The sequence below is a fragment of the Rhinatrema bivittatum genome, chromosome 3 (genome assembly GCF_901001135.1).
Source record: "Rhinatrema bivittatum chromosome 3, aRhiBiv1.1, whole genome shotgun sequence".
NCBI lineage: Eukaryota > Metazoa > Chordata > Amphibia > Gymnophiona > Rhinatrematidae > Rhinatrema > Rhinatrema bivittatum.
In genome coordinates, this window is record NC_042617.1 from 15023210 (window position 1) to 15038468 (window position 15259).

General features: G+C 44.3%; 1 protein-coding gene across 1 annotated transcript in view; it reads left to right on the plus strand.

Moving 5' to 3' along the window:
• Nucleotides 1-15259, plus strand: part of DNAH8 (dynein axonemal heavy chain 8) — a 1926251-nt gene that overhangs the window by 924314 nt on the left and 986678 nt on the right. The window contains 2 exon segments of the mRNA XM_029592920.1: nt 4747-4900; nt 4998-5161. Coding sequence (XP_029448780.1) covers nt 4747-4900; nt 4998-5161 — 318 coding nt within the window.

Sequence of the window (15259 nt, forward strand, 5' to 3'; positions counted from 1 at the left end):
TTAAAAATAAGTTAAAATATACAAAAATTAGTCAATAGCTAAGAAATTAGCTTAAAAAAATAAATCAAGTTAGTTACTTAAAAACAAAGTTCTAGATAGAGCATTCAACATGTAACAGGTGATTTACAATCATCAGTCTTTTAAAAAAATCTCCAACCTCCAAAACCTTTTTTTAATCGTATTATTTTTTTAATTTATCATTTTCATTTTCTTAAAACTTGTACATTGTGTTTGCAATTGTAACGAGAATTAACTGTTCAAAATCTATAATAATATCCTCTGGATGTGATAATAATTAAACATTTGCCACTGTGTCAGAGACTTCTGGCCCTGCCCCACCTTGCTCCCATGCCCCGCCCCCAGACTACCCCTTTTTGCAAGCCCCGTGACTTACATGCATCGCCGGGCCTTTTTAAAATAGGCCCGGTGCGCGTAACCCCCCCATGCGTGTAGGGCTTTTAAAATCCGGCCCTATATTTCTTTTATATATACCATAAACATGCACAAATCTGAAATAGAATAGTAAATGCACAGATATAAACTAGAGTTTACAGTAACTAATATATTTCCCTAAAACACCTATGATCTTGAACAAGAACAAGTTTACTTTGCGGTGTCAAACTAAAAGGTGATTGCTCACATATAATATGTGATCGTTAACCATGAATAAGTATGCGTATCTTGTAAACCATTGTGATCTACTTTTGGAATGACAGTAGATAAAATGCCTAAATAAACAAATAATGTTTACTATTCTTTTAACAGTTAATTTGTTGAAATTGACTATTCTTTGAGATATAAACTTTCATGATTTGTGCTTGATTAACAGTGCTGCATGTCCTCGGTACATAGTTACACCTTCCCCCTGAGGAAGCCATTTTTTAATTAAATAAAAATGGCCTTTGTTGGGACGCGAGGAATCATTTTTGTTCTGCTGAACCAATGTAGAAATTGAGACATGCAACATTTATTCACTAACAAACTGTTATGAATTGCGCTGCCCGCGGGTCTCCCCGCAAGCAGGCTCACTTACCCCATGCTGCCTTCATCCGACGCGGCATGGATGCCGACGTCGGGCCTGCCTATGTGGCCGGAGCCGTGGACTTAAGTTGCTCTCTCGGCCCGGAGGCCATCTCGGATATCCTCTTCACCGCTGCCGGAGCCGCAGACTTGTCTGCTCATCTTCGCGGCACAGAGCCGCCGCCCATTTCCAACACCCTCGTGGTGCTAGGCCGCAAGCCCCGGTCTCACGTAGTGGCTGGAACTGCCCCTGGGGCCCCCTGCAGCGGCTGGAGCCGCTGCCGACGTCGGGCCTGCTCCTCAGGCCCAGCCCTGCGTCCCTAGCATCTGACGTCAGTGCGGGCTGCTGTCCGCGGTCCTGCACAGCTCTTCTGCTTCCCTTAGGTGCCGGCACATGCTTCTTCACTGAATTTAAAGGGCCAGGCACCAGAAGTGTGCTGGCCCCACCTAGGGAGTGGACTTCCTGCTCCAGCCCTATATAGGGCTGCTCCGTCAGTCAGTCTTGGCCTTGCATCAGAGTTACTTCACTCTGGAGGCTCCTGCCTGCCAGAGCTCTGTCAAGTCTTCTTCGTGTTCTCCATGGAGTTCTTGTTGTTTCGTCTCGTCATGCCAAGTCACGTTCGTGCCTGAGGTCCCTGTCCAGGTGTCCTGGTGTTTCGTCTTGATCTTATGTTTCCTGATGTTCCAGGTTCCTTGATGTCCTGGTCCTGTGTCTTCGTCTTCAGCGCTCTTGAGCCTTTTGGTACCTGTTAGGCCAGGGGTCCCTTGGATGATGTGTGCCTGAGGTGGACTAGCCTACAGGTGGACTGGTGTCCTGTGCTCCTGAGCTGTCATGTCCTGCCAGCCGTTGGTGGAGCTTCGGACGACATCGGCTCTGTCGTTGGAGTTCTGCTTCGACTGGATCCTTCCCTTCGCTCGTCCCGCTCCCAGCGTGGTCCGTGACTAGCCTCCTCGGGCTGTGTAGGGCGCGCAGTTCGACAGGGTGGTCCACGACTCAGGCCCGCAAGTAGGCTGAGTAGGGCGCCCTGAGAGACAGTGTCAATGTCCTTCTGCCCAGATTCTCATCTCGTCTGGACTTCATCAGTTCCTCGTCTCGTTCTGGATGCCATTGCATCACTCTTGGTATCATGTCTTGTTCCTGATGTCATCATATCAACCCTGGTCCGGGATGCCGTCGCATCGACCACTGGTCTGTGATGTCTTCGCATCAGCTTTGGTGTCAAGTCTTCGTCTGCGATGCCGTTGCATCGATCCTGCTTTCAAGTCTTTGTCTGCGATGCCGTTGCATTGATCCTGCTGTCATGTCTTCGTCCGCGATGCTGTTGCATCGAGTCTGCTGTCATGTCTACGTGTCAAGGCCCTCGACCTCAGGCCAGGCCTGCTGTTCCATGCTGTTCCACGCAGGAGGTCCGAAAGGGCTCGGAATGGTCGGAGGACCATTCACATTCCAACATCATCTATTGTTGGCCATGGGAGCTTGCCGGCCTGGCAGAGGGTAAGACCGTCAGCCATGGTGGAACACACCGTCAACCCTCGGTTCGGTCCTGGATCCATCTGGGGTCGGGCTGAGGCCCAAGGGCACACTAAAACCCCCTCTCTCAACAGAATGCAAGACCTCTCGAGGCCTAACTGACACAAGCGTCTTTCAAGAATACCAGAGACGTTTGCTATGGTTTACTCTTGCTATGGAACTGGCAGTTGTTAAATACAATTGATTAACATACTTGGCTACCTTTTTAAAAGCTTATTTATATGTATTGTTTGTAGTTTTGCACATGCGGTATATATTCCCTAAGCCCATCCCAAAAAGGGGAGGTAAAATGCTGGGAAGAGCATTCCCAAAAATGGAAAAACCTCTAAAAAGATGTCTCCAGGGAAAATGTCTGTTTAGGAGTACAAAGCTCTGTCATAAAAGGGTAAATGTGAATTGGTCATTTACTCTTTAAAAAAATCCAAAAACTAGGGGACACTCCATGAAGTTAGTAAGTAGCACGTTTTTAAAGAATTGGAAAACATGTATTTTTCACTCAATGCACAATTAAGCTCTGGAATTCATTGCCAGAGGATGTAGTACACGCAGTGAATAGATGGGTTTAAAAAAGGTTTTGAAAAGTTCATAGAAGAGAAGTCCAAAAATTGTTATTAACTGGGCAGATTTGGGTAAAGCTGCTGCTTATCCCTGCCAGGTAGAGTTTATCTACTCTATTTGGCAAGATAAGTATCTTGCCAGGTACTTATGACCTGGATTGACCACTGCTGGAAACATGATACTGGTCTTGATGGACCCTCAGTCTAACCCAGTATGGAAATTCTTATGTACATTTTGGAATATACCAGATACTTGTGATCTGAACTGGCTTTCGGAGACTGGATGCTGGGCTCAATGGACCTTGATCTGCCCCAGCATGGACTATTTAATGTTGTTATTTAATGTTCTACCAGGAACCTAATTTCATGGGACTTTGTGGTCAGTAGCCTTTTTTCTATGGAAGCCTTTTCCCTACAATATTGGGGCTGGGTGTATTTTCTCAAAAGAAGTTGGAATATCACTGGCATCTGGAGCCTCCCCTTCTTGGGAATGTGTTCAGAAGAATGTGGAAGCACTGATCTCCTTCCACCCTTCTCCATCCTGATTAGGGAGTAGTGCTCCAACGGGCGGATTTTAAATGCACTGCTCGCCGGCGCGCCTATTTTGCATAGGCCGCCGGCGCGCGCAGAGCCCCGGGACGCGCGTAAGTCCCGGAGTTTTTTTTTAGGGGGCGTGTCGGGGCGTGTCGGGGGCGGAGCCGAACGGTGCGGCGCTTTGCGGGCGGGATGCGGCGTTTTGGGGGCGGGCCCAGGGGCGTGGTTTCGGCCCGGGGCGTTCCAGGGGCGTGGCCGTGCCCTCCGGAACCGCCCCCGGGTCGGGTCTCGGCACGCCAGCAGCCCGCTGGCGCGCGTGGATTTACGTCTCCTTCCGGGAGGCGTAAATCGATGGATAAAGGTAGGGGGGGGATTTAGATAGGGCCGGGGGGCTGGGTTAGGTAGGGGAAGGGAGGGGAAGGTGAGGGGAGGGCGAAAGAAAGTTCCCTCCGAGGCCGCTCCAATTTCGGAACGGCCTCGGAGGGAACGGAGGCAGGCTGCGTGGCTCGGCACGCTTCGGCTGCCCAAAATCGGCAGCCTTGCGCGCGCTGATCAGGATTTTATAAGATACACGCGGCTACGCGCGTATCTTATAAAATCCAGCGTACTTTTGTTGGCGCCTGGTGCGCCAACAAAAGTACGCAATCGCGCTTTTTAAAAAAATCTACCCCCAAGTGAATAGAGGAAGAGGATGGGGCAAACTTTGGGGTGTAATCTTTCTTATGTAATGAACATCTGTGTGAGATGGGAATCAAAAGTGTGTGTCTCATTCTTCAAGTGTGAGATTTGAGATGTCTGCATCAATCACAGAATCAGATTTCAGGAAAAGTCCATTGAAACAGCCTCACACAGTGATCAAAACTGAAAAGTGTAACCCTGCTATTTCAGTGTCTTTATTGAAATGCCAAAATGTATTCTATATCCTATTAATAGGGCTCTGCTTTTGATAGCTATAAAGTGTTGCATAGTTTGATTAGAGTTATGTCTTTGTTGCTTTCCTCCTTCAAAAAGGCTCCAGCATTAGTTATATAAAAGACCACTGGTTGTTTTAAAAATATGAACTAACACCTGAGTATTTATTTTTCACATGTATTTTCTTTTTAGATACAATGCACCATTTAAGAAGAATATTCAAGAATGGGTATTTAAACTAAGTGTTTCCACAGATATCATTGAAGAATGGATGGTGGTTCAGAATCTCTGGGTTTATTTGGAAGCTGTTTTTATAGGTGGCGATATTGCAAAACAATTACCCCAGGTAAATAAGCAATAAGGTCTAATAATAATAAGAGACTGTCTCAGTTATAGGTACCATTCAGTCCATTCATTTAACTTCATTTTATATTTATATTTAGGAAGCTAAACGTTTCCAGAATATTGATAAATCATGGATAAAAATAATGCAGCGGGCTCATGAAGTACCCAATGTAATTAATTGCTGTGTAGGAGATGAAACTATGAGACAGCTCTTACCTCATTTACATGAACAGCTGGAAGTGTGTCAAAAATCACTTACAGGGTATGACATTTTTTTTAACAGAGCATTATTATATATAGATTTGCCTACCTATTTTATGCTTGCATTTATTTATTCATTTAAAAATGTTTATATGCCACCTATATCTACCAAAACATGCTAGGCGGATTACAAGAACATACAAATTCATAACACCTACAAATACATTCAGTAATAAAAACAACATAAAACATAGTAAACATAAAACATTGATGTTTCCTGACGAAAGCACTCTGAACAATACACTCTCCTAAAACATTATTCATTGAAAGCCTTTCTACACAAATGTGTTTTAGCTGTTTTCTAAATGACGTGATATCACTACAAGCCTGTAGGACCTCCGGCAAGGCATTCCATAATTTTGGCCCTGCAATAAGAAATGTCCTAACCCAAATCTCCTGCAGTTGTGCTGTCTGAATGATAGGAATTACTAGCAGGTTCTTATCAACCGACCACAAGGTCCAAGTAGGAACATAAAGCCTCAGTAATAGGTTAAATAAGAAGGACCTTCTGATTTCAAGGCCTTAAATACAAGAACCAGTGGAATTCTTGTAGGGAGTAATATTCTTCTGGCACTGACCACCCACTTATAAGCGGGCTGCAGAGTTCTGCAGAACCTGAATTGCTCATAATGAAGCAACAGGAAGACCTATAAACAAAGAGGTAAATATTCAAAAGCCATTTAGATGAATAACTCACCAGTTATCTGTCTAAATGTTTATACGACATATTTAGCCTCTTATCTGTCAAAATATAGCCGGATATGTTTTTATTCTTTATAATTTAGCCAGATATAAAAGGAGCATTTTCCCAGGACAAGCAGGATGGTAGTCCTCACATATGGGTGAAGTCACTGGACAGAGCCCTATCACGGAAAACTTTCTGTCAAAGTTTCTAGAAACTTTTGACTGGCACACTGAGACTATTGAGCATGTCCAGTATGCCATGATCCCTGCAGCCACAGGGGTCTCCCTTCAGTCTCTTTTTTTCCACGTTGCTGTTAGCCTCACGCTTCAGGAGCTCTGTGAGTTCTCTCACAAATATTTCCTCATGGAAATTCAAAGTTTTCACTTCAAAAAATTCCCTACATGAGTCTCCCTTCAAACGATGTTCGGTGAGTACCATTCCGGAGGTTTTTTCAGCCGGTTCCTGCCATCTCACCATTGGTACCCTCAGGCCACCGACCGTTCCTGGCCTTATTTTTAATCATGGCCACAGGGTTTAAAAAGTGTCCAAAATGCCCCGAACGATGTCTATTACAGACCTGCATGAAATATGCGTACTTTGCCTCGGTCCCAGTCACAATGTCCGTGCATGTTCCACTTGCGCACAGATGACTCCAAAGGGCAGGCGTGCCCATCTCAATAAGATGGAGAATCTCTTCAAAAAAGTTACGCCATCGATATCTACACAGTCATCACCGATGATAATACTATCTTCCATCGAGAAAAGTCATTGGGGAAAAGAAGAAAAACAGTGACCGTCCATCACCGATTCCGTCGGGGACATTAGTGGCTTCTTCCTCGGTGCCAGGTAAAGACCAGACCAAGCATCGGGGAAAAAGACGTCACCGTCATCGGACCAACTCCATGCCAAGTAGAAGAACCAATACCGCATTGCCATCGATGGCCATCGATCCGATAGCGAAGCAGACCTGGGTACATGAGTCTCCGTGCTCTTCTGTACCTAAGGCACTGAAGCGCTCCCCACCAGGATCGGTGTTGGAGACTGAGCCACCACATATTCATGTGGATGAGCCAGTAGCACATGCACATTGTGCCTTCTCCTGTGACAGTAGATCCTATCCCAGTCTCCAGGGAAGAGCTAAATGTCCTGGTCAGACAGGCAGTCATCGAGGCATTCCAAAATCTACAACCTCCACCGATGCCGGTTCCCACACTGACACTGGAGCCATCGGTGTTTGCGCCACTGTTAAACAGGCTCGATGCCTTGATCGGCGCCTTCCTGACACAACCTATGCCAGTGACACCGATGGAACCTCCGATGACTCCACCGACAATACCCATTCCGGGTTCATCAGAAGACGAGGATATGGATTCTAGTCCTATTCTACCAATTCCATCAACATCGGACCCTTTACCTGGTCCATCGAGACTTCCAAAACCCCACTGGCTGAGACTTCCATCGATGCCTTCGATGCCTCTTCCCGGTCCATTGGGGGAATGTTATGGTTCTGACTGCTAGGGTCAGCAGTCTGTAAAGAATCTGTATTGCAGGCTCCTGGAAGAGGGAGGAGTTAGCAATCTTTAGTACTCCATAGGCAGAGTTAGCAATCTGTAATGATTCTGATATAGTTGTGGGTGGATCCCTGGGCCAGTGGTAGATGACCACGCCTCTGGGAGGATATCCCGAGAGGGACCACCGGCTAGGCTTGAGTAAAGAGACAGACACATACTTAGGTCTTTTATTAAATATGTATTGATACCACCAGAGGTGGCAGTATTGAGCTGGATATGTCCGACAGGTCTATAGTGCCTCAGGTAATGGAACAACGATCCCAGGATGGCTGAGCTGTTGAGAAACTGAAGAAAGTGAGTAGGCAGAGTTCATGAATAGAACTAGATGACAAAACTCACATAAGGTCTCAAGGAAGCTCAGGAGCTGGAAAGATTTAGACCCTCAAAGAGCGACTACCTGGTTCCAGGGTAAGCTCTGAGAGCGATGGTAACTCACAATTTTTTGTAGTGGCGATAGCTTCCAGGCGGAAGAGAATCTTCAGAGTGTCCAGGAACATGGGCCCTTGAGGAGCGAGTACCGGTTCCTATCTGTAATCTGAAAGTAAAGAAAAGAGCGAGGCCCCCGAGGAGCGGGTACCTCTGGTAAGTCCGAGGAGGCAGAGTAGCTTGGGGGAAGTAGTCTGAAAGTAGCAAGACACATTCCCATGCCAACCCCTTTGATAGTGTAATTAGAGACCTTTAAATATTGGAGGCGGATGACGTCATCTCAGGGGAATGCCCCTGAAGTTCGTGCCCTTGCTGGTACTTCAATCCGAGCACGCGCGCCCTAGGTCATCAGGCAACATGGCGGATCTGCAACATCCAGGGATGCCGGAGGGAGATGGCATGGAGGCGCCGTGGCAGCCAGCCGTCCATCAGATCCGGAGGGAGTCCCCCGGTGATGACGTCATGATGCCCGGATATTTAAGACCTACAATGTTTGCTAGCCTTTGAGTTAGCAAGGGTAATCCTACGGATGGGATTCGCTCTCCGTACCTAACTACTCTGCCTCTCCAATCTCTATTGGACTCTCTAACGCCAATGGGGTATTTATTTATTTATTTATCTATCTATTTATTTATTTATTTATTTATTTAAACACATTTATATACCGTTCTTTAAAAAATAAATTTTTTATCAAAGCGGTTTACAAAAATATGAAATACACGAAATTAAATTCCCTGTACGTACCAGGATCAGTCCAGACTGTAGGGTTATGTCCCTTGACTGCAAATAAAAGTAAATTCACTCAGCTGACCAAGCATCAGGACCGCAGGGGATGTCTTCCTTCACCTGCTGGAGTCAGAGGAATACTGGAGGATCGCAGGAGGCACCCTGGGATATGGGAGCTGCTTAGAACTTTGACCTCTGACTCCACCTGCTGGAAGGGAGACATAACCCTACAGTCTGGACTGATCCTTGGTACTACAGGAACGAAAATTATCAGGTAAGAACTAATTTTCCTATATAACTTAAAAGAATAAAATACATAAACTGGTATATAAATTGTAAGTAACAAATTAACAAAAATTTAATAAATGGGGATTGGGCCATGGGTCACTTTGTGGTCATAGGAAGGGGAGGGCAAGGAAAGGACTGGTAGTTATCTAGGGAAGGATATTCTTAGGAGATAGGGAAGGGAGTGATTGTAACTATAATTGAAAAAAAATAGACAGGGGAGAGGAAATACTATAGAGGGGTAGGGGAGGGGGACTGGTGTTGAGTAGTGAAAGATGAGTAGATTGGTGAGATGTTAAATGCTAGTTGAAATAAGTATGTTTTTAGAGATACCCGCTCCTCGGGGGCCTCACTTGCTTTCCAGGTCGCTATCATGGGTACTTGCTCCTCGAGGGTCCATGTTCCCTGACTCACTGCCTACTCCTACCTTCTCTTCTGCCTGGAAGGATTCGCTAATCTTCAACATCAGTGAGTGCTACCATCTTCACCTCAGAGATATTCCCTGGAACCAGGCATTCTCTCCTCGAGGGCCTGCCTCCGTTCCAGCCCCAATGCCATCTCCATGGAACCCCTGCGTGAGTACATCATCTGCAAGCCTCCCAGCTCTCAGGGTTCAGATACTCGCTCCTCAAGGGTCTGCTCTCCCTACTCTGGGGATCTCCATACTGGGATCTTGTATATTCTCCACTGTACTCATTCTCTCAGTTCTTTCCACTACAGCACTGCTACCGGAGGAGTCACTGTTTCAGCGCCTGAGGGATACCAGCCCTGCCGGGCTATTCCAGCTGCTCACTATAGCCACCTCTGGTGGCTTCCTTACACAGTCTAATAAAAGATCAGACTCTGTGTTTGTGTGTCCTGAGCTAAGCCTGACCTGTGGCCCTCACGGGACTTCCCCCCATGGGCATGGTCAGCTGCCACAGTGTCCAAGGGTCCACCCAAACCTCACAGTTTACAACACGTGGCAAATCGACGTGGAGGAGGTTTCCATGTGAACAGCGTCACTGGTTCAACATGGGTCAATGGGTACTAAGAGAGAGGCTGGCTACACCCAGGGAGTGTTCCCTTTCCTTTGTGCAGGAAAGGGCTCCATAGAATGGGTTGGCCCCTAGAGTGGAGCACAAGTCTTCAAGTATGGCGAGTCAGAGTGGAGGAGGTTTCCATGTGAACAGCGGCTCTGGTTCACCATGGGTCAACGGGTACTAAGAGATAGGCTGGCTACACCTGGGGAGAGTACCCTTTCCTTTGCGCATGAAAGGACTCCCTAGAATGGGTTGGCCCCTATTTATTTATTTATTTATTTATTTATTTAAATGCTTTTAAAATATACCGACATTCATAGGACATATCATGCCGGTTCACAATCAACATTGGAAAGGAGGAAGAGGAAATTACAAATAACAGGGAGGGGGGAGGTGGAGCAGGAAAGGAAAAATGAGAGGATGGAGGCCAGGTGACAGCAAGCGCAGAAGTTGCGGGAAGGAGAATAGAGTGGAGCACGAGCCTTAAAGCGTGGCAAGTTGACATGGAGGAGGTTTCATGTGAACAGCGGTTCAACATGGGTCAGAGGGTGCTAAGAGATAGGCTGGCTACACCTGGGGAGAGTTCCCTTTCCTTTGCGCAGAAAAGGGCTCCCTAGAATGGGCTGGCCCTTAGAGTGGAACATTTATTTATTTTATTTATTTCGGAGCTTTTATATACTGAGGTTTAGCAGATAGCCTTCACCCTGGTTTACAGTAGAACAAGTTGTTACATCGAACAAGAAATGGAACATATTATGGCAAAAATTACATCGAACTGTTAGAGGAATATATTAGAACAAATCTTAATCTCTTGAACAAGGGACGCATCATGGTCAACAAAACTTTAACAGCAACAAAGAACTGAGAAACAACTTTCTGACACAAGACTATAAGGCATATATGCATGTCAAGGTGGGAGGACGGAGGGAGTAAAGGAGGGAGGGGCAAGGAGGAACAGGCGGCGGGAGTAATGGATCACTGCATCATTAGAGTAGCATGTTAAGGGGATAGTGCGGGGTGGAGAGCGGTGAAGAGTGGAGGGGGGAGGGGGGGAGGGGGAAGGAGAGCATTAGGAGATATTAGTGAGATCATCTGACATGGGAGTTGTTGATGGTGGGGTTATGACGTTTAGCCCACGCCATCTCTGAATGTTTGCCTGAAAATCCACGTTTTCAGTTCTTTTTTGAAGGATTTGCTGTCAATTATTGAGCTTAGGTGTTGTGGTATGGAGTTCCATAGGTTTGGTCCTGCAATTGAGAAGGCTCTGTTTCTAGTGCTTGTAAGCTTCGCCGAGGGAATTGAGGGTATGTCGAGGAGTAGTCTGCGGGAAGTTCTGGTGTTTCGCTGAGGTTTGTATTGATGGATCATGTTGTTGAGTGTGGTGTTCTCCGTTTTGTATATGGCATTGTGCACTATTGTAAGGGTTTTGAATTTGATTCTCTGTTCGATTGGGAGCCAGTGAAGATTTCTTAAAACAGGGGTGATGTGTTCCGATTTTTTTCTGCCTGTTAGGACTCTGGCTGTGGCATTTTGTAGCAGTTAGAGTGGTTTTAGAGTAGATTTAGGAAGACCTAACAGGAGCGAGTTGCAGTAGTCAAGGCTGTTGAAAATCAGCGATTGTAGCACTGTTCAGAATTCCTGATGGTGGAGAAGTGGTTTTAGATGTTTCAGGACGTGCAGCTTGTAGAATCCTTCTTTGGTTTTGGTTGCGATGTTTTTTTTTAAGTTGAGTTCTTTGTCAATCCATATGCCGAGGTCCTTTGTATCGTTTTTTATCAGGATGTTAATGTTGTCGATTATAAGGGAGTGTGTATTGATAGTTTGTTCTGAGAGATTTCTTCCTATGAGGATGCATTCCATTTTATTCATGTTCAGGCATAGCTTTAGTTGGTTTAGCATGTTTCTAATTGAGGTTAGGTGTTTGGCTGCTGTGATGAATGCCTCTTCTAATGTGTTGGAAACTGGGACGATGAACTGGATGTCATCGGTGTACATATAGTAAGTTAATCCGAGACTGGAGATGAGGTGGCATAGAGGGAGAAGATATATGTTGAAGAGGGTGGCAGAGAGGGCAGACCCTTGTGGTACACAAAGAATTTAAGAAGGTACTAAAAACCTATTTATTTAAGATGGCCTTTGCAGGACTTGTAGAAACGAATTCATCTCTTTAAAGACTCTTATATTATTAACGGTTATTCAGTTAACATACATAATGCTTTTAATAGCTTACTCAGGTTTAGCCAAACCATGTGAAAACAGTGGTTATTGTTTTTCCTCTACTTTCAGACTTTTCTTGTTTTTTATAAAATTAGTATAATCATGTTAAAGAATTAGGGATTATAAACATACATTGTATTTTGTTTCTATCTATTACTCTACTTTCTCTATTTGCATTTTATTTTATTTGTTTGTTTTTTACATATTTGTTTTTGTTTAATTATTACTTTATTTTATTCTATTTTTTATTGGAAGTTGTAAACCGTCTTGGTCAGACTTGTCTGTGAAAGTCGGTATATAAATGCTATTAAATAAATAAATAAATAAGGGGTTTGATGAATTGTTGTTTAAGGAGACCTTAAAGAATCTGTTATTTAGGTATGAGGTGAACCAGTTGAGGGTACTGCCTGTGAGGCCGATGTTAGCAAGCCTTGATAGTAGGCTTTTGTGGTCGACGGTGTCAAAAGCCGCAGATAGGTCGAGAAGTATTAGAAGATGGCTTATTTTGTTGTTAAGACCTCTTATGATTTCGTTCGAAAGGTTAACGAGTAGTGTTTCTGTACCACGGTTTTTTCTGAATCCATGTTGTGCATCATGTAGAATTTTGTTGTTTTCAAGGTGTTCGTTTAGTTGAGACAAAGCTGCCTTCTCAGTCAACTTGGCAAGTAGAGGAAGGTTTGAGATCGGTCGGTAGTTATTCAGGTCTGTGGGGTCTAGGTTCTTCTTTTTTAATATTGGAGTTATGGTTGCAGTTTTTAGTATGGTTGGCAGCTCACCTTCTTCGAGTGATTTCTTGACAATGGCAGCTATGGTTGGGGCGATGATATGAGCCATATCTTTCAGGTTACGTGTAGGGATGGTATCTAGGTCATGACGAACAGGGTTGATTTTTTTTTAGCATTTTTTCGGTTTCAGTGACAGATATTGGATTGAACTGTGACCATGGTGTTATGTTCATTGTTTCGAATTGATGCTCTGAGGGTGTGGAGTTGTTGAATGTGTTAGTTATTCTGTTGATTTTGTCTTTAAAGAACATGGCAAGGTCTTGGGTTAGATTGTTTGTATTGGTTGCAGGGGAGTTGTTGCTTTTTTCATCTATGAGGTTTTTGACAATGTTGAACAGAGCGTTTGAGTTATTGGATGAGTTTTTTTTATCTTTTGGCTATAGTAGTTGCGTTTTGTGGTCATAATCGTGTTTTTATATGTGGCAAGTTGAGTGCGGTATCTTTGAAGGTTTGTTGGGCAATTAGATTTTCTCCATTCTTTTTCCATTTTTCTGAGGTTTGTTTTCATTGATCTTAGATGCGAGTTAAACCATGGGTTGTTTTTGCTGGTTATTTTTCTCTGTCTTGTTTTTTCGGGGTTTATCTTGTTAGCGGTTTGTTCTGTGAGGTGGTGCCATGATTGAATCACTCTGTTGATGGTGGAGAGGTCTAGGTTTGCAAGTTGTTTTCCTAGCTCTTTTTGTAGTAGGTCTGGTTGAAAGGGAGGGCGGTATTTGTAAGAGTTAGATTCACTTGCGCACATCGTGTTTCTGGACTGTAAATTTGTTTTGCATTGTATAAGGAAGTGATCAGACCAGGGGATTGGGTTGGCTGAGATGGATGTATCTGTGAAGTAGTGATTGGTGAAAATCAGGTCCAAAGTGTGACCAGCTTTATGAGTGGGGGTGTTTACTTGTTGTTTCATGTTAAAGCTGGAAAGCATGTCTAATAATGTTTGGCAGCTTTGTGTTTTGGGGTTGATGTCAGTGTGGAGGTTGAAATCGCCAAGTACTATAGTTGGGGATTTTTGTGCTGATGTTAGTTATTAGGAATTTCAGCAGTGGTGATTTTTCATTTTCTAGGAGATTTGGAGGGCAGTAGACTAGGCATATTTGTAGGTGTTCAGAGTCAAAGAGAGCAATTTCATATTTCTTTGGGAGGTTGTTAGGGGTCAGTTTCATGTAGAGATTCTTTTTTATTATCAGTAGTAGTCCGCCTCCTCTGCGGGACTTTCAAAGGATAGAGAATAGGTCGTAGTTGTTGTTGGCTATTTGATTCGTAAGGACTTGGTCAGTGTTTTTGAACCAGGTTTCTGTTATTGCTATGAAGTCGGGCTTTTTCTCTTGGGTTTTGTGAGGACTACCATCCTGCTTGTCCTGTGAGAAAGCAAGTGCTGCTTATCTGTAACAGGTGTTCTCACAGGACAGCAGGATGTTAGTCCTCACGAAACCCGCCCGCTGCCCCGTGGTGTTGGGTTCGTAATGTTTTGTTGTTTTATTTTTCGGCACTGCCTGTAGCTATAAAATAAGACTGAAGGGGGACCCCTGCTGACTGCATGGTTAGTGCCATGCTGGGCATGCCGAGTAGTGGCCATTCAAAGTTCTGGAAACTTTGACAGAAGTTTTCCGTGATTGGGCTCCATCCTGATGATGTCACCCATATGTGAGGACTAACATCCTGCTGTCCTGTGAGAACACCTGTTACAGTTAAGCAACACTTGCTTTCTACCCAGCATTGTAATGTAACTGTGGTGGGAAGGGGCAGGGGGATTGGGGATTGGGGAGGGGAATGGGGTTTGTAAGCGGTGTGAATTTGTTCAGTAATATTCGTTATCAACTGTAAGTTCTATGACAAAATTTAAAATATAGAGTTAAAAAAAAGGTGTCCCTTCTTCTCCTTTTCTTATTTTGAGGGGAACATGACAAGGTTGTCCCCTCTCCCCCACTTTATTAAACTTGGCATTAGAACCTTTAGCACAAAAAGTAAGGGAAACTATTGACATTGCAGGTATTACCATCCAATCACAGACTTACAAGATATCATTGTATGCAGATGACATTTATTGTATTTAACACATTCGGTCACCTCTATTCAGCTTTAAAATCTCTTTTGGAAAGATTCGGTACAGTTACTGGATACAAAGTTAATTACATGAAATAAGACATATATATGACTCCACTGGCAATTTTACCATAGTAGATTCTGAAATTAAATATCTTGGTATTAAAGTTTCTTCTCAGTTGAAAATATTATATTCCTCAAATTATCCCACTGTTATAGCAAAAATTCAAACATTTACAGAGATGGTTGGATATTCCTGTCTCTTTGCTGGGACGAGTTTATCTTGTAAGATGGTTGTTCTCCCACAACTTGTATATTTTTTCAACATTTATCATGTCATAT